Here is a 26,025-nt window from a genome sequence, read left to right as displayed (position 1 = left end):
GACAGAGAGACAAAGGAAATGTGTTGATGTCATTACTGTCCCATGACATACTCAAGGAAAGTAGAATAATAGAATTTGAGAACTGGAGGAGATTTCAAAGATAATCTGACCGCACAATTTACAAAATGATTTCTCCATAACAGTCCTGGAAGGTAGGGCAAACATTCTGTTCCCAAAGAGGTTTAGTAAAGAGCCCAAAGTCTTACTTCTAGTTAAGAGTCACAGTTGGGATCTGAATCCAGATCACCTGATTCCATGCCCAGAGGTTCTTTTTACTGCACTATATTTATTATCAACAGTGAGATAGACCTTTAGAAGGATACTTAGACACTGTTTCTTACCAAAGCACAAAGAGTATTTTTAAAGCATTTATTGTGAATAGAATGAAAGGATTTCTGGTAATACTTGAAACGGAATTTAGACATCATTTAATCCAATTCCCTCATCTTATAAATGAGGAATAGAAATCAAGAGAAATTGAGTGACCTGCCCAAGACTTTAGATCCAGATGTTCTTGATGTTCGCAACATTAAAATCATTTTAATTCAACAGATGATTGTTAAGTATCTACTGTGAGTTAGGCACTGTGACTGGAACCAAGGATACAGAGATGAGAGACTAAAAGGTCAAGTTTCTATTGCCCAAGACTAAGTTTTTCTAAATGTTACCACTCTAGAACATACACATGATATAAGCCATATTAGGGAAGAACTATTAACAGTCATTAATGAGCATCATTGTGTATATGTCTGCCAAGGTTATCATTTGTTTCTCTGGGATGCTCTGTCTTCAAGACAGCCAGTAGTGGTCAGAGGCAAATAATAAAGTTTCAACAGACTCAAGTTTTTCTATCACTCCAGAATTTCTTGAATTTCTTATATCACACATAGGGTCCAAGGCTCACACGATACTTTTTTTATGCTTGACATCTGTAATTAAAGCATTGGATTTTATTTAAACTAACAAAAGATTGTCCAATAAAATAAATGCATAAACAAAATATCGATTCCTGATTTAGGGTTATTGTTTGGTTTTTTTACCCACCTAAATAATAGAGGACACAATATAAGAATGCACATGTTTCTAGGATGTTTTAGTTTGATGTATTTTCTCAACATCACCTCTGACCTGAATTTGTATGAGAATTCAGAAAGTTATTCATGTTGCTTGTGACACATTTTCTTTAGGCTTCTATTCTCTCCACTGCAAATGCCTCACATCAGACTTTCCCACCTTTTCTTCAGGCTTTCCCATCAAAATTTATCTTTGATATTCAAAAAGAGGAAGCAAGAAAAGCCCTTTAACTACTACTTCAGCCTCTGTTGGTGGCAGAGTGAAAGAGGGAGGGAGGAAAACAACCCCAGAGGAAATTACTATTATTTTAGGAGGCTAAATAAACAGTGGCAATTTACTGACAGAGGGACATTGTTTCTCCTTCCTGGCAGTATCCCCTCCAAAGGACCTCATAGTGACTGAAGTGACAGAAGAGACTGTAAACCTGGCATGGGACAATGAAATGAGGGTCACGGAGTACCTCGTCATCTACACCCCCACAAACTCAGATGGCCTGGAAATGCAGTTCCGTGTCCCTGGGGACCAGACATCCACCATCATCCGTGAATTAGAGCCAGGGGTAGAATACTTCATCCAAGTCTTTGCTATCCTCGAGAACAAGAAAAGCATCCCTGTGAGCGCAAGGGTGGCTACTTGTGAGTAAATCAAAATGGGCTTTTGCCACCCCCTTTTCTATAGCAATCACCATCTTCTTTCATTCCATAGCATATGTGTCAAGAGCCCAATCAGTCATGGTAAATGATGTCACAGGTTAAAATTCCAGTGCTTTGTGGGAAATATTGTAGTGAGGCTGTTGTCCTGCTTATGGCACACAGAAATGGCCTCCTGATATGCCCTTAGGGGCCTCCCTCTCATGGGATTCTATCAAAGGGAAGGCTATTTGGAAAACAGCCTATGGTGATATCTTGGGGATTCTGGGGAAGTGTAGTCCTTTGGAAATATTGCCATCGCTATTATTATTATTATTGTTATCGCTATTATTATTATTCATAGCAGTAGTTGGCAAAATGATAGCACAAGAGCATTTGGAAATTTCGGTAATAATAATCAAGGAGCAGTGTAGTGTAGTAGATAGAGGTCTGGCCTCAGAGTCAGAGAGAACTGGGTTCAAATACCACCTCTGACACATACTGACACATAAGTAACACTGGGCCGGTCACTTTACCTCTTACTGCTTCCTAGCCGTGTTCACTGTAACTCAAGTCAAGTCAACAAGCATTTATTAAATGCCTCCCATGTGCCAAGCACTTGAGATGCAAAAAAAAGACCTTGCCCTCAAGAAGCTTGCAGTCTAATAAGGGAAACTGCATGGAAACAGCCGTCAACAAAGAAAACATATACAGGATCCAGTGGAGATAGTCTGAGAAGGAAGGCATGAACATTAAGTGGGAGTGAAAAGATGGTACCACCCACAGTGGCACAGAGTCTCCTCACCGGGAGTTTCATTTGCCAATGAAATCCCGGCTCCAATCCCATCCCATTCCCAGTAATATTGTCAACTTATACTTGTAAAGCGCTCGGTAGTCTACAAAGCACTTTTACATGCATTGTTTCTTGATATCAATAATCCTGAGGCAAAGAAAAAAATATCAATACTGCCATTTAAAAAGTGAACTAACCCCTGCCAAGGACTAGAACTCAAGTCTTCTGATTCTGAATCTAGTGCTCTTTTTACTAGATCACACTGTCTTGAAATAAAATGATCTAATAAAGAGGAAAAAGAAGTCATTCACCTGCCTGATGAGTTGTGGTTCAGATGCTGAAGCAAGCTCAAAGTCAGCTTCTAATTCAAAAGGGCAGACAGTGAATGACAAGAAAAGGAAGCATCCTTCACTGCCTCCATGAAGTTAGCTGGTTGTAGAATCATTAATAACTAGCATTGCTATACTTCTTTCAGGATTAAATGCACTTTCCTTGTCCCAACCATGTGGAGTAGGTAGCCTAAGTATTTATTATCTCTATTTTCTAAATAAGGAAACTGAGGCTGAGAGGAAAAGGAAGGGAGAGATACAGTGAAGTCACTTGCCCAGGGTAGTGAGTAGCAGAGCTGGCTCTTAAACCTCTGTCTCATGACTCTGAGGTCAAGGCTCTGTCAACTCTATCTTCTATCAACCTATTTGATTTAGAGCCTTTCTTTCCTTAACTTTGACTATGGCAAGTTTTAAATGATCATTAACAAAGCCTAATGGATTTTTTTTTCCTCAATTGCCCTAGTGTTAAGCACACAAGCACCAGCCTGATTTTGGAAACATCCAGATAGATGATTGTATATTTTCATAAAGGAAATCCTCCTTGTTAACAATGACTCACTTTTCTTTTGCCTGTTTCATTCTTGCTACATACAATGGAGCTCATTGATTGATAATTGGGCAATGTTTAAAACAAAACAAAACAATTTTTTAAAAGAGAGGCTTTTGTGGTTTAAGTGTTTCTTTCAGACATTATGAGCATATACTAAATGCAGTCACTGCTTTATTTGGAAAACTCTAGAGACAGGTAAATGCATGCTGTAGCTGGAAAGGGGGAAGCATTACTGTGTATCACCACAGAATTAACAACCAAGTATCTCCTAGAGTTGTTGGGAGAGGTGATAGCACTCAGCTATGTTGGAAGGTTGGTAAAAATCATAGATATGTGTAAGCCTTTCTGATGCTTTTGAGTTCATCATTTCTCCCATCTTTCACCTTAATTTTACTTGTCTAAAGGTCATCACTTGCCTGTTTTCCCTCTTTCCAACAGACTTGCCTGCCCCAGAAGGTTTGAAATTCAAAGCTATCAAAGAGACATCAGTAGAAGTGGAGTGGGATCCTCTAGACATTGCTTTTGAAACCTGGGAAATTATCTTCCGCAACATGGTAAAAGAGCATGCATGACCAGGAATGTAGCTCCCCAGGGGCCGGAAAAAATTCAGATAAAAAGACTTACTAACAACCCAGTCACACAACCAGAGAGCATTAGAGCTGAAAGGAATGTCAGAACCTAAAATGTTAAAACTGGAAGGACCCTTAAAGCAGATAGTGTCAAACTCACTGCCTCTAAGCCCATAGGGGCTGCCAAAACTCCCAAGTGCAGCCAGAAACAGATTAAAATGTAACTGGGAAATGTATTATAAAATAAATAAAAATACAATACAACATAGATAATGTTAATTTGTGGTTTTCTAAGTCCATATGCTGCTTGCAGGGATCTGTTTCTATTTGGGTTTGCCAGCACTGTTTTAAGGTATAAGCTGCTGGAACTTTGAATGTCAAAACTGAAAAGGCCCTCAAAACTTAGAATGTACCAGTTGGGTTGGCCTTAGAGATCATCTAGTTAAATTTTCCTTATTTTGAAAGAGTGAAACTGTCACATTCAACCTTTTTTTTTAATTTAAGGAGAAAGATGCAGAAATTAACATCACATGTGTATTTTGAGGGCATTCTTTTGCTGCTAAAATAAATAAGTGAACTGAGTCCTCCTCTCATGTTGAATTTGGCTCTGTGGGACTGACTATAGGGGATAAAGAGAGGATAAACATATGGAAAGCATCACCACAGGGATAATGATATCTTGGCCCTACATAAATCCAAAAGGCCTGAATTATATGCCCTGTAAAGAAAAGAAGAAATGCAATGTTTTTCAAAAGACAGTTATTCCCAAATGTCTCATTTGAAACATCTATCTCTTGGGAAAAGGACTCACATTTTTTGCCTAACTCTGGTGGATGAGAAACTTTTTTTCAGAAGGGAGTAATACATTCATGTTACTGCACTCATCACCAAGCTCTTTTTGGTTTGCAGAACAAAGATGATGGAGAAGAAATCACCAAAAGCTTGAGGAGGCCAGAAACAACTTACAGACAGACGGGCCTGGCTCCAGGACAGGAGTATGAGATATCTCTGCATATCGTAAAAAACAACACCCGGGGCCCTGGTCTGAAGAAAATAACAACCACACGTGAGTATTATTCTTAGTATCGAGAATATCCTTCATGATGAATTCTAGGAGATAGCGGGCACCAAGTGCTAACTGGGAGCTATGAAGCTATATGATCTCCATCAGATTCTTTTGATGATTACAGGGCCATATACAAGAATTTTATGATAATAGGGCCCTGGAAATACTTATGAATCATATCAAAGGGAATAATAGGAATTCCAAGGGAGAGACTTCTCAGATTGGTCCTGGACATCCCCAAAACACCTCATTATAAAAACATTTACTTGTTTAGGGTATACTTCACAGGTCATCACACAAACTTAGCTGAAGGACTTCTCCAGATCCCTAAGTAAACCATGGAGTGTCAGAGCTGGAAGAGACCTTAGAGATCATCTAATCTGATCCACTCATTGAAAGACGGTCCCAGAGATGGGAACTGACTTGACCAAAGCTACAGTCATTGGCAGAACCGGAGATGAAGTGCAGGTCTCCTTAACACTCAATCTGGTTCTCTTTCCACTATAACAGGATGTCTTCAATTGAGTTGAACTTCAGTCAAATTCAATGTTGAAGGGCTTTAGTAGTGTTTATCGCTTCCAGTTTATATAGAAATGTACATCTTACACTGTATTTAGACAAGCATCTGACAGTGGTGAACCAAGAAGTGATATAGGTATAGATAGGTAGATAGATATGATATAATATATTCATAATAACCAACATATGGATTCATACTAAAACACATTTATAGTGTGTTTTAGTATATAGTATACTATATATACATATATATCATATATAGTGTTCTAAATTTAGTATATTCATATATACTATATTTAGGATATTATATATACTTTATTTAGTATATGTTTTTATTAAAGTCATCTTCTAGTGCCTCAAGATGCCATAGAAAGGACCTTGGTTTCATCCAAGATTTGGTAGGGTCCTATAAATTTGGAAAGTCTGGGCCCAGCAAATTTAGGCTCAGAAAATGTCTGTCATTTAAAGACTGTTATAGCTAGGTTCAGAGAGGTTCATTATCATAAAATATCTATGAGGGGATTCATTTTTTAGCCCCAGCAACCAGACCATCTTCATAACAGGGGGATTAAGGCAGCTAGATGGCACCCTGGATAGAGTGCTGGACTTGTAGTTAGGAAGATCTAAGTTCAAATTCGACATTAGGTAATTACTAGCTTTATGACTCTGGACAGGTTATTTAAGCCATATCAACCTCCTCACCTGTATAATGGGGGTAATATTACCTACCTCATGAAGTTATTGTGACTATCAGCTAAAAGGATATATTTGCAAACCTTAAGATGTTAAATAAATGTTAGCTAACATATGTGTGTATACACATATATGCACACACATATACATCTGTCTGTATTATACACATACACACAAACACGTTTTACTGGGATATGATTCAGCACATCTTGCACAGCTACTGACCTGAACAAACCCTTGATCTAACATATGAACTAGTCTATTGAATCTCATCAACAGGGAGTAGTTGCAAAGGCTTGTAGTGTTGACCAATGACGAGAAAGAACAGCTTCTACTTGGTATAACCCCATTTGGCCTAGTTCAGGGCAAATCAACAGGTTTTCTCCTCCTTCCTGATGACATCTACATGCGGTAGGTAAAGGGCAGGTACTAACAGGAGAAATCATTAGGTCACAAAAGATATGGGCTGAGATCATCCCAATACTTGCCCAGCTCCAGGGAAGTTTCTCTGAAAATATGAATGATGTAATTTCAGGGAACCCTATAGCTTTCTCAGCCTAAATTTTGAGAGTGCATGCATTTCACCTTTTAAATCAAACTCCTTCTCACTGTGTAACAATGAGTCGCCTACCCTCAATGGTTCTGTGAGTAGTTGCTAGACTGGGCTTACCCCACTAACCCATAGTCTAAATTCTAATCCATTTTATAAACTGTGGGGCTCGGGGGTCACCTCAACTCTACCTCCTATTGTTGCAAACATTATGAACTTTGACTCATACATTTAGAGCTAGAAGTAGTGGTGTGCTGGTATATATTTAACAACCAGCTCTCTGAAAAAAAATACCCAAGACACACTTTTAAATGTGATCTTCCTTATTACCATTTCCTCTATCACTTTCTTGAATCTAGACAACAAACAAAATGATAAATCAAGCTCTGGTATATAGCATTTGCCAATTTCTGAGGCTTAAATACTTACACTGAAGATTTAACAATCAGCTCTTGGGAGCCAAGAAAGTAGGAGATGGCTTCAACATAGCCCTGGCTGGAAAGGACCTTAAGGTCTGACCCTTTCACTTTACGTATTTAAATAAAAATAACCCAGGAATTTAAATGATTTGTACACAGAGAGCAAGAGGTAAAGATAAGACTAAAACTCAGATTCTCTGATTCCAAATCCAATGCTTTTCCCACAACTCTTAAGAATAAAAAGGATTCTTAGAAAGTCAAATTCTTGACAGCTCACATTTTTTAAACTTTATCATTACCTCTATTTAATAGAGAAGAAAAATGAGGCTTACAAAGTGAAAGTGGTTGGCTCACAGTAACCCATCTAGAATTTCAAAATAAGACATGATGATTATCTAACTGGTTTTTAATTAAATTTTACAATATCTTTTAAGGCATCATCCATTCCAAGTTGTACCTATCTGAACACAACGAAACTTTAGAAAATAGAATATGTCCTTCATCCCAAAAAACTAGTCTCTGATCCTCTCATTCGGTCTCTAATTTCATATTCTGAACATCTGTTTCCAACCACTACATAATGAGTATTTTGCTTATAAATGAAGCCGTTTCTTTGAGAGTCATTGGATTATAGTAGTAAAGGAATGAACCATGTTTATTTGAGTTCACTGTATCAGAGGTAGTCAATGACAGCCAGCATGGTGAGCTGGCCACTGGAGAAAATGAAATCCACTGTCTCCAAGCCTCCTAGACCATGACTAGAACCCCAACCCTTCCACTTAATACTTGTATGACCTTGGACAAACCAATTAACTTCCCTGAGTTTTAGTCTCCACACATGTAAAATGAAGAGATTTAGCTAAATGATATCCGATGTCTCTTCTAACACAAAGTGTATATTCCTCAAATATTCAAATACTTGTGTGATCTCATCAATTGTAGAGTTCCCCCAATGATGCAGATCATAACCCATTTTTCTCTATGCCTACAAACTAGTAAGAGTCTGAGGCCAGATTTGAATTTAGGTCTTCCTGATTCTAAGCCCAGCACTCTATCCACCATGCCACCAGCTGCTCTGGCTGTCCCCTTATCATCCCTCAATCTTGCCACATAACCAGGTCATTTTTTCTTGTTATTATGCAATTCCTTAATGACATCTTATACTTCTGTTCTTCTTCGGAGTTCTTCACTGGTTTCATGGTGCATCTTGGTATATATATATATATATATATATATATATATATATATATATATATACACACATATACACACACACACACACACACATATATATACACATATATATATATACACACATACATATGTATATGTATACGTATATGTATATATAGTCACCATAGCTCTATCACTCTCTCACTTTTAGCTCTTTAGACACAATTATATTGCTGTTTTATAGCAGCTTAGGTGGAAAATTTGGTTTTTTTAAAGATGATCTTTTTGCTTTCATGGGAAATTTAGAGTGAGAAGAGCTTTGCCTCTTCCTTAATGCAAACCCATCCATTCTCCTCCTCCTATTTTGCACTGGATCCAACTTGTTGTCCATATCTACCGTCTGTCCCAAAATTCATACTGTTAGACAGGCTCTATGTGGTCTCCATATAATTGTATGTTGAAATCTGGGAAACAGACATTCTCCATCCACTTGGCCAGACTACTTTGAAGGATTATAGATCTCTTCCAGGAAGCTCAGCAGTATCCAGAATTTTATGCCTTAAGCACAGTGTCATCCATAAATTCTGAAAACTTTACCATCCACAAGAAATCCCTCTTTGACCTGAACTCCAAGTTCCATATCCTCCACCACAGTGACAAATATCTTTGACAAGCATACATTTGGCTTGCCTGCTGTTTATTATCAGAGTTATTGAACAGGGTTATTTCTATTGTTATATTGTCCAAGTAATCTGGAATGATCTCGATGTATAGATGGGAAATAACCCTGTAGAAGGGTCAAGAAAGTGGTGTTTTATTCTACCAAATCATTTATACACACACACACACACACACACACACACACACACACAAGATCTTAAAGTCTGTACATCTTTCAGCTAATTGTGAAATAGTAAAGATACACTTCATAATTTGCCAAAACAAAATAAAAAACTGTTTATTCCCTACTAATATTGTCATCTAAGATGCCTTGGATTCATGTAGGGATGACTTTCATAAAAGTTTTTTAGACAGTCAATAGGTGTATCGATAGGTAAATACTAGTAATGTTCTTTCTGTCACTTTTTTTAGTATTACTAAGGTCCAATATTTTTCTAGAGTCTGGTATCTTCCCTTCCTTCATACTTATATACTGGTCCCTCAGCAACCTCACAATTGTATTGCCTACAGAATTAATCTTCTTTTTGTATATTTGGTTCAGTACAGCTGCTTTTTTTCTATCTTGGTTCTCTATATTGCCATTTCTACTTCCTCCAGAACAAACTGTTAAGTTAGAACACAAATATAGGGGTCCCACTGTACTTAATAGAATAAACAGTTTGTTAAAATGTTTGTTTGTTTCTTCAAATCTTTTCCATTATTTTTCTCTCTGTGGTCCTCCTTCCATTTTCACCTTTGAATGTCTACTGGATGACTTCACCTAATTGGATATCTTACCAAGCACTCTTTAAACTGGTTTTACCTTCCACCATTTCTCTCTACATTATGAGGTGATACTGATCATAATCATCCTTCTTCCTTCTTCATAAGATTTCAAAAATCAGTTTATATTCTAACTCACTGTTGCCTTTGGCTATCATCTCTCTGAAAAGTAAGTCAAATGTTTGCTGACTAAGATGTTTTCTGGGCTCTTTTGGTCTTATTGTAGCAATTAATTTACATTGGTTAAACTTCTAGATAAAATTATTATAATAAATTTTATATTATGCCTGCTGTCCATTTCTAATTTATGAGCTTTAATTACTTGTTTAAATAGCCGAAGGTTAAATTGTTTCAACTGTTCCATATATTTCCCCCTAACTATTCTTTATTCTTGTTTATACCTACTCTGATCTTAGTTCTAATGAGGTTGTACATAAATAGCTGAGTCAGAGATAAGACTGACATCAATAACAAGTCTTTTCCTGCCTGTTAAAATGTAATAACCTATTTAATTCTTTATGGTGCTTTTTTGTGCTTGCCATATCCAATGCTACAAATTCTTTTGTTTTGTTTCTTTGATTTTTTTCCCCAAAGAAAATGTTTATGATAAAGAAATGTGAGCCTTCTACATAAGCTTTTGGCCTGTTTCATTTCTTCTTCCTGAACTATGTTTTCCTACATATTTCCCCTTACTTTCACTTATTTCCTTCATTGTAATGAAGGCACTTAGTATGAGAATTTACATTGCTTTAGGTTTGTCAAGTTTTTCATAGAATTTCTTTTTTGTCCTCACAGTTAACGTTGGTGAATAAGTTGCATTTTCTGATGGCCTTTTCAAAAATATTTATCATTAGTATTGTAATATATGATGATTAAATTTTCCATTAAATAATGTCTCTCATTATTTCTGCGAATACAATAAACCATACCCCACCAACTTCTTTTTATTGCATCTCTAAGGAGGACCCATGAACAATCTTTTCATTTAGCTGCAACTTCTTCTATTCTTCTGATTTTTGTTTATAGTAAAGGCAGCTAGTTGTCACAGTGGACAGAGCATGGGGCCTGGTGTCAGGAAGACCTTAGTTCAAATCCAGCCTCAGGCACTTACTAGCTGTGTGACCCTAGGCTAATCACTTACCCCTGTTTACCTCAGTACCCTCATCTGTAAAATAAAATGGAGAAGGAGATGGCAAACAAATCCAGCTTTTAACCAAGAAAGCCCCAAATGGGGTCACAAAGAAATGGACACAACTCAAATTACTAAACAACAAAAAGTGTGTCAAGGCTGCTAATTCACCTACTGTAGCAGTGTACCCACTGTTGGTCCAAGGATCTCATGCATCAGGGTACTAACAGCCAAATTACAATTTATTGAAGATCTAAAAACTGTGTGATTCTTAACGTCTTTATCCCCTTTGCTACCACTCTATCACCAATCACTGGAGAAGTAGACAGGGGCGCTACATTGGATGGTCATTTTGCATTTTTCTTCATTTCATCTATTACCATATCCTCCCCTCCCCCAGTCACCAGTTAAAAACCTATTTCTAATGCACCTCTCCATATGTACTAGGGTTGTCCTTGGAAAAGGGCCTCACTATGTTACCAGGCCCTTATCTGCACCCTTTCCAATATGGTAGAACCTACCACATTGATTTCAACAACCAAAGGTTACTGCCACACCACAATGAGTTATCAAAGAGGATTCCATGCAAGATTTAATGATTTTTAAATATATATATATATATATATATATGTTATAATTTCCTTAAAGGAACCAACCTCTAGAAAGCTAAATGTTTTCATTACTTTAAATGTTCTATCTCTACACTACTGATAATCCTTGGATGCTGATTCCCTTTAATCCTATTTCCATCTGTGTCTTCAGGTCTGGATGCTCCTAGCCAGATAGAAGTAAAGGATGTCACGGACACTACTGCTCTAATCAGCTGGTCTAAGCCCTTAGCTGAAATCGATGGCATTGAACTCTCATACGGCATCAAAGATGTTCCAGGTGACAGAACAACCATTGATCTCACTCACGATGACAACCAGTACTCCATTGGAAACCTGAAACCCGATACGGAATATGAGGTGTCCCTTATCTCTCGAAGAGGAGATATGTCAAGCAACCCAGCCAAAGAAACTTTTGTAACAGGTAACAAAAGTCATTCACAACCATGGCAGATTAGACCTTTGAACTTCAGTTTATGTCAGCAACACTAAATTATTTTCTTACTCTAAAATAAAAATGAGAAAGACTAGATTGTAAAGTCCATGAAGGCAATGCCCGTGTTTTTTTCTGAATCTTGTCTCCATCACAGCACTAAATACAGCAGGTGCCCAATAAATGTCTACTGAGTTGGATTTTATCTTTTTAGAGGTAACATTTTAATAAGAAAATTCTTTCCCTCTTCCAGGTTTGGATGCCCCTCGGAATCTAAAGCGCATCTCCCAGACTGACAATAGCATCACCTTAGAATGGAAGAATGGCAAAGCTAACATTGACAATTATCGGATCAAGTTTGCCCCCATTTCTGGAGGAGACCATGCAGAAGTTGAGGTGCCCAAGAGCAAACAGGCCACAACCAAAACCACACTCACAGGTGAGAGCAACTTCCTGGAAGAGGCCTTACCTGAAGGATCTACAACTTTGCAACATGGGAGTGTCTCTGTATGCTGCTTTGTTCCTCAGCAACTGGTAAAGAGAAATAACTGGCTCCAATGACTTGAGGTTTGAGTAGTCAAACTGACAAAGATTGCTCAAACTTAACTTGGGTCCTGGTTCCTTTATAAATCACACTTAAGAAATATTGCTATTTTTTAAATAACCTTTATTACTTGACATATCTATTCTTCCCCAATAACTCTGTGGCCTAAACCTCAAAACAAAGAATCTTTAAAAAGGTGGGGGGAAGCATAGTTGATGAAAAATCAAGGCAGTGTTCCACACCCATAATCCCCTACCTCTTCATACAAAGGAGGGAGGTTCATTCTCATCTCTCTTCGTCAGAGCCCAGCACAGTCACAGCACTGATTTTTAATTTTTTTTTCTCCATTTGCATTGTCACGGCCATTGGGCATTTTGTTTTGCTGGTTCTGCTAACTTCACTCTGTATTGGTTCATATAAGTCTTCTGCTATTTTTCTTCATCTGTTCTTCATCTTCATCATTTCTTACCACGCAGTACCATTCCATCCCATTCATGTACCACAGTTTGCTTAGGAGATGGACATTTACTTTGTAAAACAGAATTTAAGACACTTCTTAATTATCATAGATGTTAGGAAATGACTAAATCTCCCAGGACAAATAACCTCCAGGATCTGTGATTACCCCAATGAAGGTGCCCTCTCCCCAAGTGCAGATCACATGCTCTCCATGTTTAGTACATAATTTGCAGTCAGAAAAAGAAACACATCGCCTGGTGGGCAAGCCTCTGGTGAGGACACCACAGCAAGGGCCATCCTTCTAGAATGGACTCACAGCCTGTCAATGCACCGAGACTCAAAGCATTTCCAGCTCAGTGCAGTTCTGGTTAAAGAACATTGTTACTGGAGTCAGAGGAAATGGAGTTCAAATCCCACCTCTGTCAAAGACTTCCTGTGTGATCTTGGGAAAGTCACAAAATCTCCTTTCCTCATCTACAAATGTGAGGATTGGACTAGGAGGCCTCCGAGGTCCCTTCTATCTCTGGATCAACCATCAAGTTCCTGTCTGTGCCACTATGAGCTGTGCAAATAGCACCTCAGTGGACTCAGGCCCTCCTCGGGGCTACTTAAATTTCTTTCTGAATGCTTTCCCTAACCTCAGGATGATTTGCAACTCTTTCTTTTCTCTCTCAGGTCTGAGACCTGGAACTGAATATGGCATTGGAGTATCAGCAGTGAAGGACGATAAGGAAAGCAATCCCGCTACCATCAATGCTGCCACAGGTGAGGAGGCCTGGTGACAATGACCTGTACATATTTTTATAGCCCTTTAGGGTTTAATAAGCACTTTCTTCCAAACCAACTCTGTGGCATAGTTAATGCAGATATTATTATCCCTAATTTAGGGAATTGGAGAGTTTTTCCTAAGGCCTGGTCATCCAGAAAGTGGCACTGGCAGTACTCAGACCTAAATCTTCTAACTGCAGGTCCAGCAATACTCCCTCTGCAGATACACACATTCCATCCCCTCCAAATCTCAGTAAATATATTTTTTTGATTTACTATACATCACTGTCCTCCACCAAAATAAATCATGAGGTAGCCAGCCCTCTGCTCCACACTTAGCTAAGAAGGCCTCTGGACAGCAGAGAGAGCCTCTCCTGAGGCCTATTCTTAGAAACTGTCCAATTTGAGAGGATCAGCCCAAGCTTGCCTCTACTAGCAAAGCCTCTGAGTGCGCAGGATTACCTTCACGCCCCGAGGAAACATCAAAATAAAACTTCAGTGGAGGTCTATTTCTACTATGATATGATAGTTCACATTTATATTCAATTCTTTCTATTTTTTAAAATAGTCTTTCCCCAAGTAGACAATTTCCTGACTATTAAAGATAAGTAACTTCTTTCCCTTGATTTTTTTTCTTCTGTGAATCTTTAATCTGTAAGACAATTCCTTTCCCAGTGGAATATAAGCTCATTGCAAGTAAGGATTGTTTTCATTTTTGTGCTTGTATGCCCAGCACCTAACACAATGATTACAGGCAGGCATTTAAGAGTTGTCAGCCGGCTGATTAGCACTTAGTAGAAACTTAAGAAATGCCAACACAATTCTTAGAATATAGCAAGCATTTAACAAATGTCAGTACAGTGCCTTTCACATAGTATGTACTTAATAAATGTTTTGGGACAGCTAGGTGGCACAATGGGTAGAGTGCCAAGCCTGAAGTCAGAAAGACTCATCTTGTTAAGTTCAAATCTGGCCTCAGACACTTCCTAGCTGTATGACCCTGGGCAAGTCACTGAACCCTGTTTGCCTCAGTTCCTTATTTGTAAAATGAGCTAGAGAAGAAAATGGAAAACCACTCCAGCATCTTTGCCAAGAAAACCTCAAATGGGGTCCCAAAGAGTAGGATATGACTGAAAAACAAACGTAAATGTATTGGTATTAACTGATTGATTCTCCTATTTCCCTACCAGATTAGTCCAGAGGACACTGGGAGGAAGAGCCAATGGATGGTGTGGCAAAGAGATTTAACCCAGAGCAGCTTCTCAATAACAGGAGGTTTGATTAGTACTCTTACATCTCTCCTACAGATATGGATGCCCCGAGGGACCTTCAGATTTCAGAGCCTACAGAAACCACCTTGCCCCTGCTCTGGAAACGACCCCTGGCCAAGTTTGACAAATACCGCCTGACCTATAGCTCTCCCAAAGGACAGCAGAAGGAAATCCAATTGCCAGCAGACACCACTTCTTATGTTCTGAGAGGTCTGGATCCTGGCACTGAGTATGCCATCCACCTGGTGGTTGAGAAAGGACGGCACAAGAGCAAACCAGCCCGTGTGAAAGGCTCAACAGGTGAGTCATAGCAAGGTTCTGTGTAAGCTGCTCCATTCATACAGATTCTCCCCCAACTCCAAGAGCCAGAGGATGTGCTACTTTGTTAAGAGGATTTGAAAAGTTCTTTCTTCTCTATTGTACAACCTCTACTGAGAGCAAACTAGTCCTATTCCATGCCCTTAACCTGATATATTTTCTTTCCTTTGGCATCAATGGCTGTTTAAATGAACCACTTTATATTAATTATTGCTTTCTCAGGAAATGTACTACCTCATGTTATATTTTTAATGTGTGATTTTCAGAAGGTTCTAGCTAATGCTTTCTCATTTTCCTTTCCTCTCCCCGGCAGCCACATATTAATTGCTTTTTAAAATTCTCTTTCTCTCTCTTTTTAAGGAAGCCCAAGAGGTTGGTGGTAATCCATTGGATATCTTTTTTCCTGCCTCTATTCTCCTTGCAGGTTCCTTTCTTCTCTCCAGGATCATCACAACAGAGATGTGTACTGCCCTGAGCCTTCTGTAACTGCCTTTTCCTTTTAATCCCTCCCTCGGTGGTTAAAAAGATGAGGCCATTTTTTTCTAGGCTGATCATTTCAGAATCACATTACTCCCTGCTATTGCTGACACATTTCACCAGTAATGACAAAAATATTGAAGCATATTAAATTACGAAAACCAGAGACTAGCGATTTCTATATGGAGAATGCATTTGCTCCTCCCAAGTTAGAATATACCACTATCTTCAGCGTTTTAATGATAATGTTTTCATTTTTAATGTAATTCAGGTTAGTCTTATTGAGGCCTTACTGTGCATTTAATGATAGACTAAGGGCTATCACAGAAGGGGTGTGCGATAGTACCTGGTGCATAATAGGTGATCAATTAATTATTCAGTCCCTAGACTTTCAACTTATAGCCCCATTGAGGCAGCAACACACAACACTTATCATGTCTAGAGTACAACAAAAGACAGTGCATTGCCAAAGGCAAAATATTTGGTATGAATATGGCTAAGGAAAGTAAAAAAAAGACAACATGGTATTGCAGAAAGGGCACTGGATTTGGTGTTGGAAGACCTGGGTTCAAAGTTAAGCTCTGCTGTTTAGTACCTACATGGCTTTGAGCAAGTCCTTTCTGCCTCTCTGTCCCATAGTCTCTTTATCTCTAAAATGAAGGACAGGGAGGGCAGCTATACTGAGATGATCTCTTTCTACTCTATGATCTCTTATCCTGTGATCCAATAGAAGAAAATCAGTGTAGGTGAATGAAATAAGAGAAGTCTCCTTGTAAGAGATGCAACTGGAGTGCATTCTTCAAGGACGGAGAAGGTTGAATTATCAGCAAACAGCAGGTGGGCAGGTGGCTAGATCTGAAGGAGCCTACTGACAGATCTATGTAAATTAGGGTGAACATGTATTGTCTTTTAGCGTTCTTGGGCTAGTATCCCACTTACTTATCTAGGGAGCAATATCTGGAATTGCTTTCTAAGTGTAGTTTGGCCTGTGGGAGTTTCAAGGCCTCTTTCCAGGGCCATTCATAAGTTAAGAAGGATAGTGAAGTGGTGGGGGGGGGGGGGCAATTTAGTTTAGTGGAGTACGCATAGACTCTGGAGGCTGAGGACCTGGGTCCATATTGCAGCTCTTGGTGACCAGGGCTAGATTCCTTTACCTTCCTCATTCTTATTGGCTTTGGAATGAGAAGACCTGGGTTCAAAACTCACCTCTGAGGCTTACTGCCTAAATGACCTTGGATAAATCGTTCACCTTCCTTAGGCCTCAGTTTCCTCATCTGTAAAAAAATAATAATGATGATTAAAGCTGATATAATACTTAAGATCTGCAAAACGCTTTGCATATATAATTTCATTTGAACTAGATGGCCTCTGAGGCCCCTTCTGGCTCTAAATCTTTGGTCCTATGAATCAGTAGTCTTGAAAGTCCCTTCCAAGCCAGGAAACGATATAAATATAGTAGAGATTGGAAGACTTCAACTCAGACACATTGAGCTTTATTTGAAGCAGGGAGAACCACCAAATTAACCAAACACACACACACACACACCCCTACCTCGTATCTCCATTCTTATTTTCCTCCTTTATTTTGACAACTGTTGTGTGTGTGAGAGAGACAGTGAGAGAGAAGCAGACAGAGGTGGGGAGAGAAAGGTGCAGAGGAAAAGAAGGGAGAGGGATGTGGAGGAAGAGAGGGAGAAAGAATGCATGTATCTGTGTTTATATATGCTTTGCTGTTGAGGGGTTTGTTAGTTTTTGCCTCTCCCTTCCCCCCAGTAGATACAGACTCCTTGAGAGCAGGAATTGTTTTATGCCTTTCTTTGTATCTCAGTACTCAGCACAGTGCCTGGCACATAGTAGACATTTAATAAATGCTGACTGACTGGCTGTGCAAAACTGCCAAGCCACCTCAGCTCTCCATCTTCACTTGAGAAGACCCCAGACCTCAGCAGAGCCAGAAGAAGATGTCTGTTAAATAGGAGCACCAGATCTATGCCTGAACTCGCTCTGTATTCATTTCCTACTGGCACTCTTACTTTTAGCCAGCTTTTTAAAATCCTGAAGGCTCTATTTTAATATAGTGCTTTTATTCACACAATAACTCTTCATTATTTGTTTAAAAGGAATCAAGATGTCTATTTTGATATATTAATTAATCATCCTTCAGGGCAGAAGGAAAGTTCACGTCTCTTTCACATCTGGAATGCTGCTTCTTGACCATAATTTTTCAGCAACTTGGCCTCTTAAACTTGGGCTTGCTACAATACGTAGTTTTCCATTATTTAGAGAATAGTAGAAGTTTTAGCTAAAAACCTTTTCTACCACCCTGCCCCCCCCCCCACTTTCAGAGCACACTGCTAGGGATTTGGGCTATGATTTCACTGATCAGTGAACCTAACTAAAAAAGAGAGAAGAAAAAATAATCCACAGCATCCACTTTTTCCCTTTAGAAACCTACTAAAAAGCTGGTTTAGTTTTCTATTAAGTCTGAATAATGGAAACCTCCATATAACTCCAAATTCTGTTTTAATCAATAGCCCCAACCCCATTTCCTCCCAGGCCTCTCAGCAGACTTGCTGAAAAAGAGACATGGTATCTGTAATGATCTGAGCCCTGCTGGTAGACTTAAGGTGTTCAGAGGAATGACCAAGAGATGTGCAGAAATCAATAAATATTCCTTGAACACAGGCGAAGTGCTATGGTGGATAGCAAAGTAGAAGTGTATGTTTCCTGGCCTATAAAAGCTTACGGGAGGATGCAGGTGAAAGAATGAGAAGGGCAGGGAGAAATAAAATGATAAGTCAAGAGAAGGAAAAAGAAAGTGAAGAAAGAAAAAGGAAAAGATGAGAAAAGATAAAGATAGCATGGAATAATCATAGAAAGAGTGAGAGCCTGGCAGTCCAGAAAGACCCAGATTTCCTTCCCTCTTCCACTTCCTTCCACATCTGGATGTGTGACCTTGGGCAAAATATTTTATCTCATTGAGCTTAAGTTTCCTTATCTGTAAAATGGTATAATAATATCAGCATTATCTCCTTCATATGATTATTGTGAGACTCAGGTAGGGGGAGGCAGAGTAAATGTATTTTGCAAGCTTTTCTGCTCCATATAAAAGTTAATTATTATTGTAATCATTATTAGGCAGTAAAAGATAAAATAGCAAAAGATTTGGATATTTTGCCCCCCCAAAAAGTAAATAATCAGTAGATGAATATAAATACCTTGAAAGCAGAATTGTTTCTTCTGATTTCAAGGTTCTGGGGTAGCAGACTTCTAAGCTGAGAGGTAACTCACCTGTCTGTGTAACTATGAATCATTTTTATTAGCTTGATGAGATAATTACCTCAAGATAGTCTGGTCTGGATAATTCCACGAGCTCTAAAATCAATCATGAACTGAATGGGGGTGGCTTTTTCTTGCCCATACCAAAATTAAAGGATGCCCAACTGGTACAGACCACCAAAAACTATTCTGCTCTATTATTCCTCTGACTCTCTTTGAGGCTGAGTCAAATAGTAGGGGAGGATAACAGATTGAAACTCACACTGAATATTTTAGCAAGTCATTCTACCTCCCAGTTCATTTTCTCAGTGCTTGCTCCACCCCCCCACAGTCTCATAAGACGAAGAAGTCAAGGTGGTCTAATCGACCCTCTGAACTTTAGTAGGCCTTGGGAATTCTCAAGAGCTCTCCCTCTTGCTGTACACTATTACTCTCTACTGAAAGTTATCCTTTAATAAAATCATAACATGATAGGGTCATAGAGTTGGAGCTGGAAGGGACCTCAGAAGGGCCATCTAGTCCAACTCCCTGATTTTGTAGATGATGAAACTGAGGTAACAGAGAGATTAAATGACTTACCAAGAGTCGCAGAGGCATTAAGTGTCTGAGGTGGATTATGAACTCAGATCTAAGTTTTCTTTCTTTTTATTTATTTTTGATAGACATTTTATTTATGATAGATATTACGATTTCCTTTCTTAAAAAAATATATCTTTTGTTTTTAACATCACCTTCATTCCTTCTACATCTCTCCCCCTTTCCCACTCAGAGAACCATTCCTTATAATAAAAAATAAAAAAAGAAAGAGGAGGAGGAAACTAGTTCAGTAAAATTAGCCAATACATTAATTAAGTCTTATAGTATAGGTGGTATTCTACATCACAGTCCCCCATCTCTTCATAACAGAGAGGGAGGTGCATTGGTATATTCCCATATCTCTTTTTCAGGAGCAACCTTGGGAATTTCCATTCCCTAGCATCAGTTTTCCTTTTGTAGTTGTCAGTGGTTTTCTTTCCATTTACGCTGTTGAAGTTGTTGTGTATATCATTTTTCCTGGTCCTATTTCTTATACTTTGCCTCATTTCCTACAGGTGTTTCCACATCCCCCTAAGTCTTTCAAATTCTTCACTCCTTCCAGTGCAAGAATACTATCCTTTCTTTCTTTAGCTGAGAACAATCTGGTTCTTCTCAGCCAGCCAGCCATTGGCGAGGGAAGAGAAAAGAAAATCAGTTCTCACAATTAAGGAAAGAGTTCTCAAGAATGGTTCTATTAAGCCTATAGATTCCCTAAAGGGCAAATGTAGCATCATAGAACTTAGACCTTTCACCCCAACTCATATTGTCCATAGCATAAAGTAATACAAAACTAGAGAAAACCTTTCAGGAAAGTCCCCAAGAAAGGCCCTTTTCATTGAGAAATGCCAAGCAGTCCATTGTCAAAGGATCATACCACACAATAGAAACATTTTGCCCAGAGGGTAGGAAGCACACAGATATGTGATTCATGATTGGAATGTTGATGCCCTAGACATATTTGTCTTTTCCCCTGTCCAGGATATTATCTGTTGCTCATTATCGTTGGGCTGGATATCACTCTGTTAGCTACCTCAATGTTATCTGCCCCTTTATTTAAATTAACCATTTTTCTACCTCTCCCTTCCTGTGCTACTTCTTCTTAGTTCTTTTTTTTTAATTTATCTCATCTTACTACACTTTTATGTACTCTTCTATACCTTTCACCCATTCTTCTGTCATTCGCTCCATCAGCCCTTCCAGCACCTCATCCTACTAGTTTATACCTCCTCAACCATGTCTTCTATGTAATGGAGTTCTTCAGGCTGGCACAAGATGAGTTATCCGAGCATTTTTAATTGTCCTGAAAGCCAATAATAGGATAGCTTCCAAGTCATTAAGTCATTACCAAACACAAATTACCTGCTTCTAAGAAGGCACAGAATAACAGATAGGCATAAGAAACAGATAAATTCCAGTTCTCACTAATACTAAATGACTTTTTATAATAGATATTTATTCCCGCCCTTGTCTTCTTGGAATATATGCCTCTTATTTTTTGCTTGTTTTGAAAATGGCAAGGATTCTGCTTTATATAAAACTATACATATATATATATATACACACATATACGTATGTGTATATATATATATATGTGTGTGTGTGTGTGTGTGTGTGTGTGTATACACTATATAAAACCATAAGATTTAGAGTGGGAAGGGAACCTGGAAATCAAATAGTCCAATATCCTTATTTTGCAAGTCAAGTTTCTTTGGGGTTTCCATCTGGAGTTCCTTTTGAGATAATCTATGTGGCAAAAAAATCTAAGTCTCAGTTTTTTGGGGTAAGGAGAATATAATTTAAATATAAACTTACACAATGCTCTTAGGGCAGGTAATATAGGTTGAATCCTCTCTGTGTTTTTGCCTCTATTTCTTTGTCTTTCTGTCTCAGTTTCTTTGTCTCCATGTACCTGTCTGTTGGTCCCTTTCCGTTTCTTTCTGTCTCCTCATCTCTCTATTTACCTCTGTATCTGTCTCTCTCCCTGTTCATGTCTCTATCTCTCCATCTACATCAGTCTTTCTCAAGGTCTCTCTCTGCTTCCCATTGATTTATATGTAAAAAGAGAAGCTCTCAAGTCTTAAGGAAATCATGTTACTATTATTAATTAAGAGTTATTGGATATCAAATATTGATTGAGTCACAATGGCAAGCCACAGGGTTCCTTCAAAACGTTTTCAACTTTGTCAGATCCGTTAAGAGTTTATACTTCACCAGAATAATCTTAGCAAAACCAGAACCTTTATGCTAAAAGGAAGCTTTTATTATTTTGTGGTTACCATAGAATATCAAAATAACCAAAGGAAAGCCTCTAGCCCATTGAATAGATCTACTCTTTGGAGGATTTATGGAAAGAAATGATCCATCATCATACAAACTAAGAAGGAGGGGGAAAGATATGCCCTGTTGGCAAGAGTGCCCACACCCAAGAATCCTATAACCACTCTAGAATGGTATATGTCACGAGAATAAGTCCTTATACTCTACTCATTCATATAAAGGGAGACTTGGGCATGACTACATGAGGCAATTTGAACTTGGAAAAGTGCCAGTAAGAAAGACATTGTCCACCAGGAATAGAAATGTCAGACTTCTCTGCCTTATTTCTCCACTAATCTCTTCAGGGACAGAGATTTTTGCCTGCCTAGTAACAAAGAGATCTATTCAAATTAGCAAAATTCCTTTAACAGGTACCAAATCCTTTACTGAGAGCTAAGTCTTAAAATGCAAATGCTGCCAGGAAGGAGACCACACTGACTTCAGTCATCTAACATTTATTAAGCACCTATTATGCTCAATATCTTTTGCTGGGATCTGGGGAAGATAAAAAAGATAAATGACTGGGCCCTTGCCCCAGAAAACTTTACTCTAAATTCACATGAAGATATGGATGATTCATTGGCTTTAGAGCTCGTAGGGACCTATGAGATCATCTGCTCTAGCATCCTTAGTGTCCAAATGAGGAAATAGAAGTCCAGGAATTTTAGGCGGCTTGCCTAAATTCAAAGAGCTAGCAACCAGCAAAGCCTGGTTTCAAACCCAGTTCTTCTGACTTCTAAATCTAGTGTTCTTCCCTCTAGTCCACACATGATTATTCATATCTTGACTCACTCCTGAGACCAAGTTTAATTAGGGGACAGATTGGAAGAGAGTGAGGAGGAAACTAAAATTAGGGTAGGAGAAGAGGACCCATATTTAGCTGGTTCACAATTTTGCATGGAGCCATCCCTACTCTGATTTTTATTTTACCCAGAGACCTTCTTACAACATTGCAAACAATATATAATCATAGAGAGACATGGAGCCAAGAGTCAAAAGTATATACTTCATGTTATAAATATTATAAAGTGAGCATTGCTGCCTGTGACAGCTACAGAGTCTGCCCATTCCCATGGTCCCCAGGTAGGCTTAAGGACCACTATCTCTCCTCTTTTTCTTTTCTCCCTTTCAAACTAAATGGCATCATTTATACTGGGGAATTTCATAATGATGCATTCAGTAGGTGTAGTGGTTAGAGTGCTGTCCATGGAGTAAAGAAACTCTGGGATCAAAATCCTGCCTGGTACTTTCTAGCTGTATGACCTTGGGCAAGTCACATAATGTCTCATAGCCTCAGTTTCCCCACCTATAAAATGGGGATAATAATAGCACCTACTTCACATGGTTGTTATGAGGATCAAACGAGATAAGGTATATAAAATGCAAACATTAAACTGCAATGTAAGTGCTATTATTATTATTAGGGTTCATTTCTATACAAAGACTAGTGGAGGGTTAACTTTTAGCTACACTGAATACTTTAAGGGTAAGGAGGGAGGGTAGAGGTGAAAAAACTTGAGAGAGTAGAATTATGTTTCTATATTAAGCATGCACATCCCTACGTAGAAAGAGATAATATAATAAAGAGCTGCCTAGTCTCATCTAGCTATAGTGAAGACCTCTGCCCAATCCATCCCTCTTGCCCCCATTCAAGTCAAAATCAGAACCACAAAACACAGAAAGGTTGCTTTACTTTTTTCAAAGTAGGCACTTTAATTGAAATTGGTTTTTTTTGTTTGTTGAGGGTCAGAGCCCTAATAAATTCTTACTGAATTGAATTCGATAAGACTCATTTGTAATTAGCAGAAAAGTTGGACCTGAAAAAAAATGTGGTGATCTAATTTTTTAAATATTCTCTTGAATGATTTAAAGGTACCCCCTCCAATTTTGTTTACGTTATAAATTTCCTTAGCAAGCCCTTTCTTCATAGGTGGCACACTCTCTTGAGCTCTGTCTAAGGAAAATGATCATTCTGTGAGTGTATTCTAAGATACTTCCAGCCTGTGTGTTCCCCAGGTAAATGAAAATGGAACATTAAAGTTAAGACACACTAAACAGGATGTTTTTCTGTGCCTAAGACCCTTTTGCAAGCTAGGAAGAGACATTCTGGTCTTTCTATGGCAAAAAAAAATGTCCCCTTTTCCCCTCAGTTTGCTTAATAATATCAGTTTAGCCCTCATCTCAATGGCAATGTGGAGCAAGTGGTCCAAGCAAGGCATAGTTCTTGTAAATTTGTCTGAAACTCACATATTTTTAAAATCCTCAGGAAAGGGGTCAATATGAGATAGAAACATTGTAGAAGATTGTAAAGGCAAAGAAAGAAAGGGATTCAAAAGTCTGATGGCTTCAAAATATAGAAGAAAATATAATAGACTAAATTCTTGGCAAAATAGGAAGGACGCCTTGTTTGAGCTGAGAAAAAGACATTTGCTAAAACATGAAAAGTCCAGAGGTTTTGCTCTTTTAGGTGAATAATACTTGAACTTTTAATGGATTTCTTCGTCATCTTTTGATCAGTACTCCTGAAGCTGTTAAGGTTCAAAATGATTAAGAGAATTGGACTTGTAATTAGAAAGACCTGAGTTCAAGTCCAGCTTTAGCTACTCACGAGTTGTGTAGCTGTGAGTAAATCACTTAATCTCTTTCAGCTGGTTTCCTTGTCTCTAAAAGGGGATTAGTAATAATATCTACCTTGCAGGGATGTGGGGAGGATCAACTGAGATAACCTGTGTAAGGCTATGCAAACTTTAAAGTGTCCTATATCTGGTCACCATTAAATCCAGTTTCAGACACCTACTAGCTGTGTGATCCTGGGCAAGTCACTTAACCTCTTCTTGCCTCAGTACAATAGTACCTCCTTCCCAGGGTTGTTGTGGCGATCAAATTTAATAATAATTGTAAAGCACGTAGCACAGTGCCAAGCACATACTAAGCTCTATATAAATATTAGTAAGTATTATTGTTGTCCTTGAAGTAACACAGATTGCAACCCTCCTATGCCATATTAGAGATCCCTATAAATCAACATGGCCTCAGAAATATCCCTCATAAGTTAGTGGCTAAGCTTCCAGGAATCAGCCTTTCTCAAGATTCATCCTTGAAGAGATAGATATGCCTCTGTGAGCCAGGAAGTTAAGACCTTCTAGCTTGAGAGGACTTGGCCAAACTTGAGCTCCTTTGGCATTAGCTTTGAAAACCTAAGGTCACTTGCATACCAATGAGACACTGTGTCTCTAGGGGAGCTATGCCTAGAAAATGTTCTAAATTTTCAACCCTCATATAAGGATATGATGATCATTAACAAAATAAGCATTCAAATCCTCTTTTTCCCAATCCGAAATCCGCAGTTTCACCTAACTTTTTTTCCCTTTTCTACCTTCTAACCAGGGCAAGGCATAGAGAAACAAAAACATCGCACACATAGGCAGAAAAGTTAGGTTTGATTGATCAATCCACTCATACAGATGAAATGGTTTCATACGGAAAAGTACCCAGCGTATTGTTTTCTGATCTCTCTCCTTCAAGATGCCTTTGTTAATCTTTAACTGCCTGACTTTCTGTCCTTCAGAGGAAGCACCAGAGTTCGGAAACCTTGCCGTGACAGATGTTAGCTGGGATGCCCTCAAACTCAACTGGATGGCAGCAGATGGGGCTTATGACAGCTTTGTCATTCAGGTGCAGGAGGCTAACAAGTTGGAGGAGGTTCAGAATCTCACTGTGTCGGGCAGCCTGAGAGCTGTGAATATCACAGGCCTCCAAGCTGCCACCCCCTATAGGATCACCATCTACGGGGTGATTCAGGCCTACAGAACAAGTCCCCTTACTGCTGAAACCTCTACAGGTACTTTATTACTTATCAACCCAAACTACCTAGTCCTTCTCTTTTTGGACAAGTGGCAAAGTCTAATAACTTCCATCTAAGATCTATCTAAAGTTCTACCTAAGAACTCAGATAGGTTGATAGGGTGGGACCAACATTGAAAACATGGTTTCTTCACCAATCGCCCAGCCTTTACAGATATGATAACATTTACCACTCA

The 26,025-nt window shown here is 38.7% G+C and overlaps 1 protein-coding gene across 1 annotated transcript in view; it reads left to right on the top strand.

The window, feature by feature from the left end:
- The window catches only part of TNC (tenascin C), a 109,586-nt gene that overhangs the window by 39,125 nt on the left and 44,436 nt on the right, over nt 1–26,025 (top strand). Inside the window, 8 exon segments of the mRNA XM_036750602.1 lie at nt 1,446–1,709; nt 3,814–3,929; nt 4,854–5,010; nt 11,699–11,968; nt 12,231–12,416; nt 13,656–13,745; nt 15,056–15,319; nt 25,554–25,826. Coding sequence (XP_036606497.1) covers nt 1,446–1,709; nt 3,814–3,929; nt 4,854–5,010; nt 11,699–11,968; nt 12,231–12,416; nt 13,656–13,745; nt 15,056–15,319; nt 25,554–25,826 — 1,620 coding nt within the window.

This window comes from Trichosurus vulpecula, chromosome 3 (assembly GCF_011100635.1).
Source record: "Trichosurus vulpecula isolate mTriVul1 chromosome 3, mTriVul1.pri, whole genome shotgun sequence".
In the NCBI taxonomy this organism is placed as follows: Eukaryota; Metazoa; Chordata; class Mammalia; order Diprotodontia; family Phalangeridae; genus Trichosurus; species Trichosurus vulpecula.
This window is presented reverse-complemented; position numbering and strand designations above follow the sequence as displayed.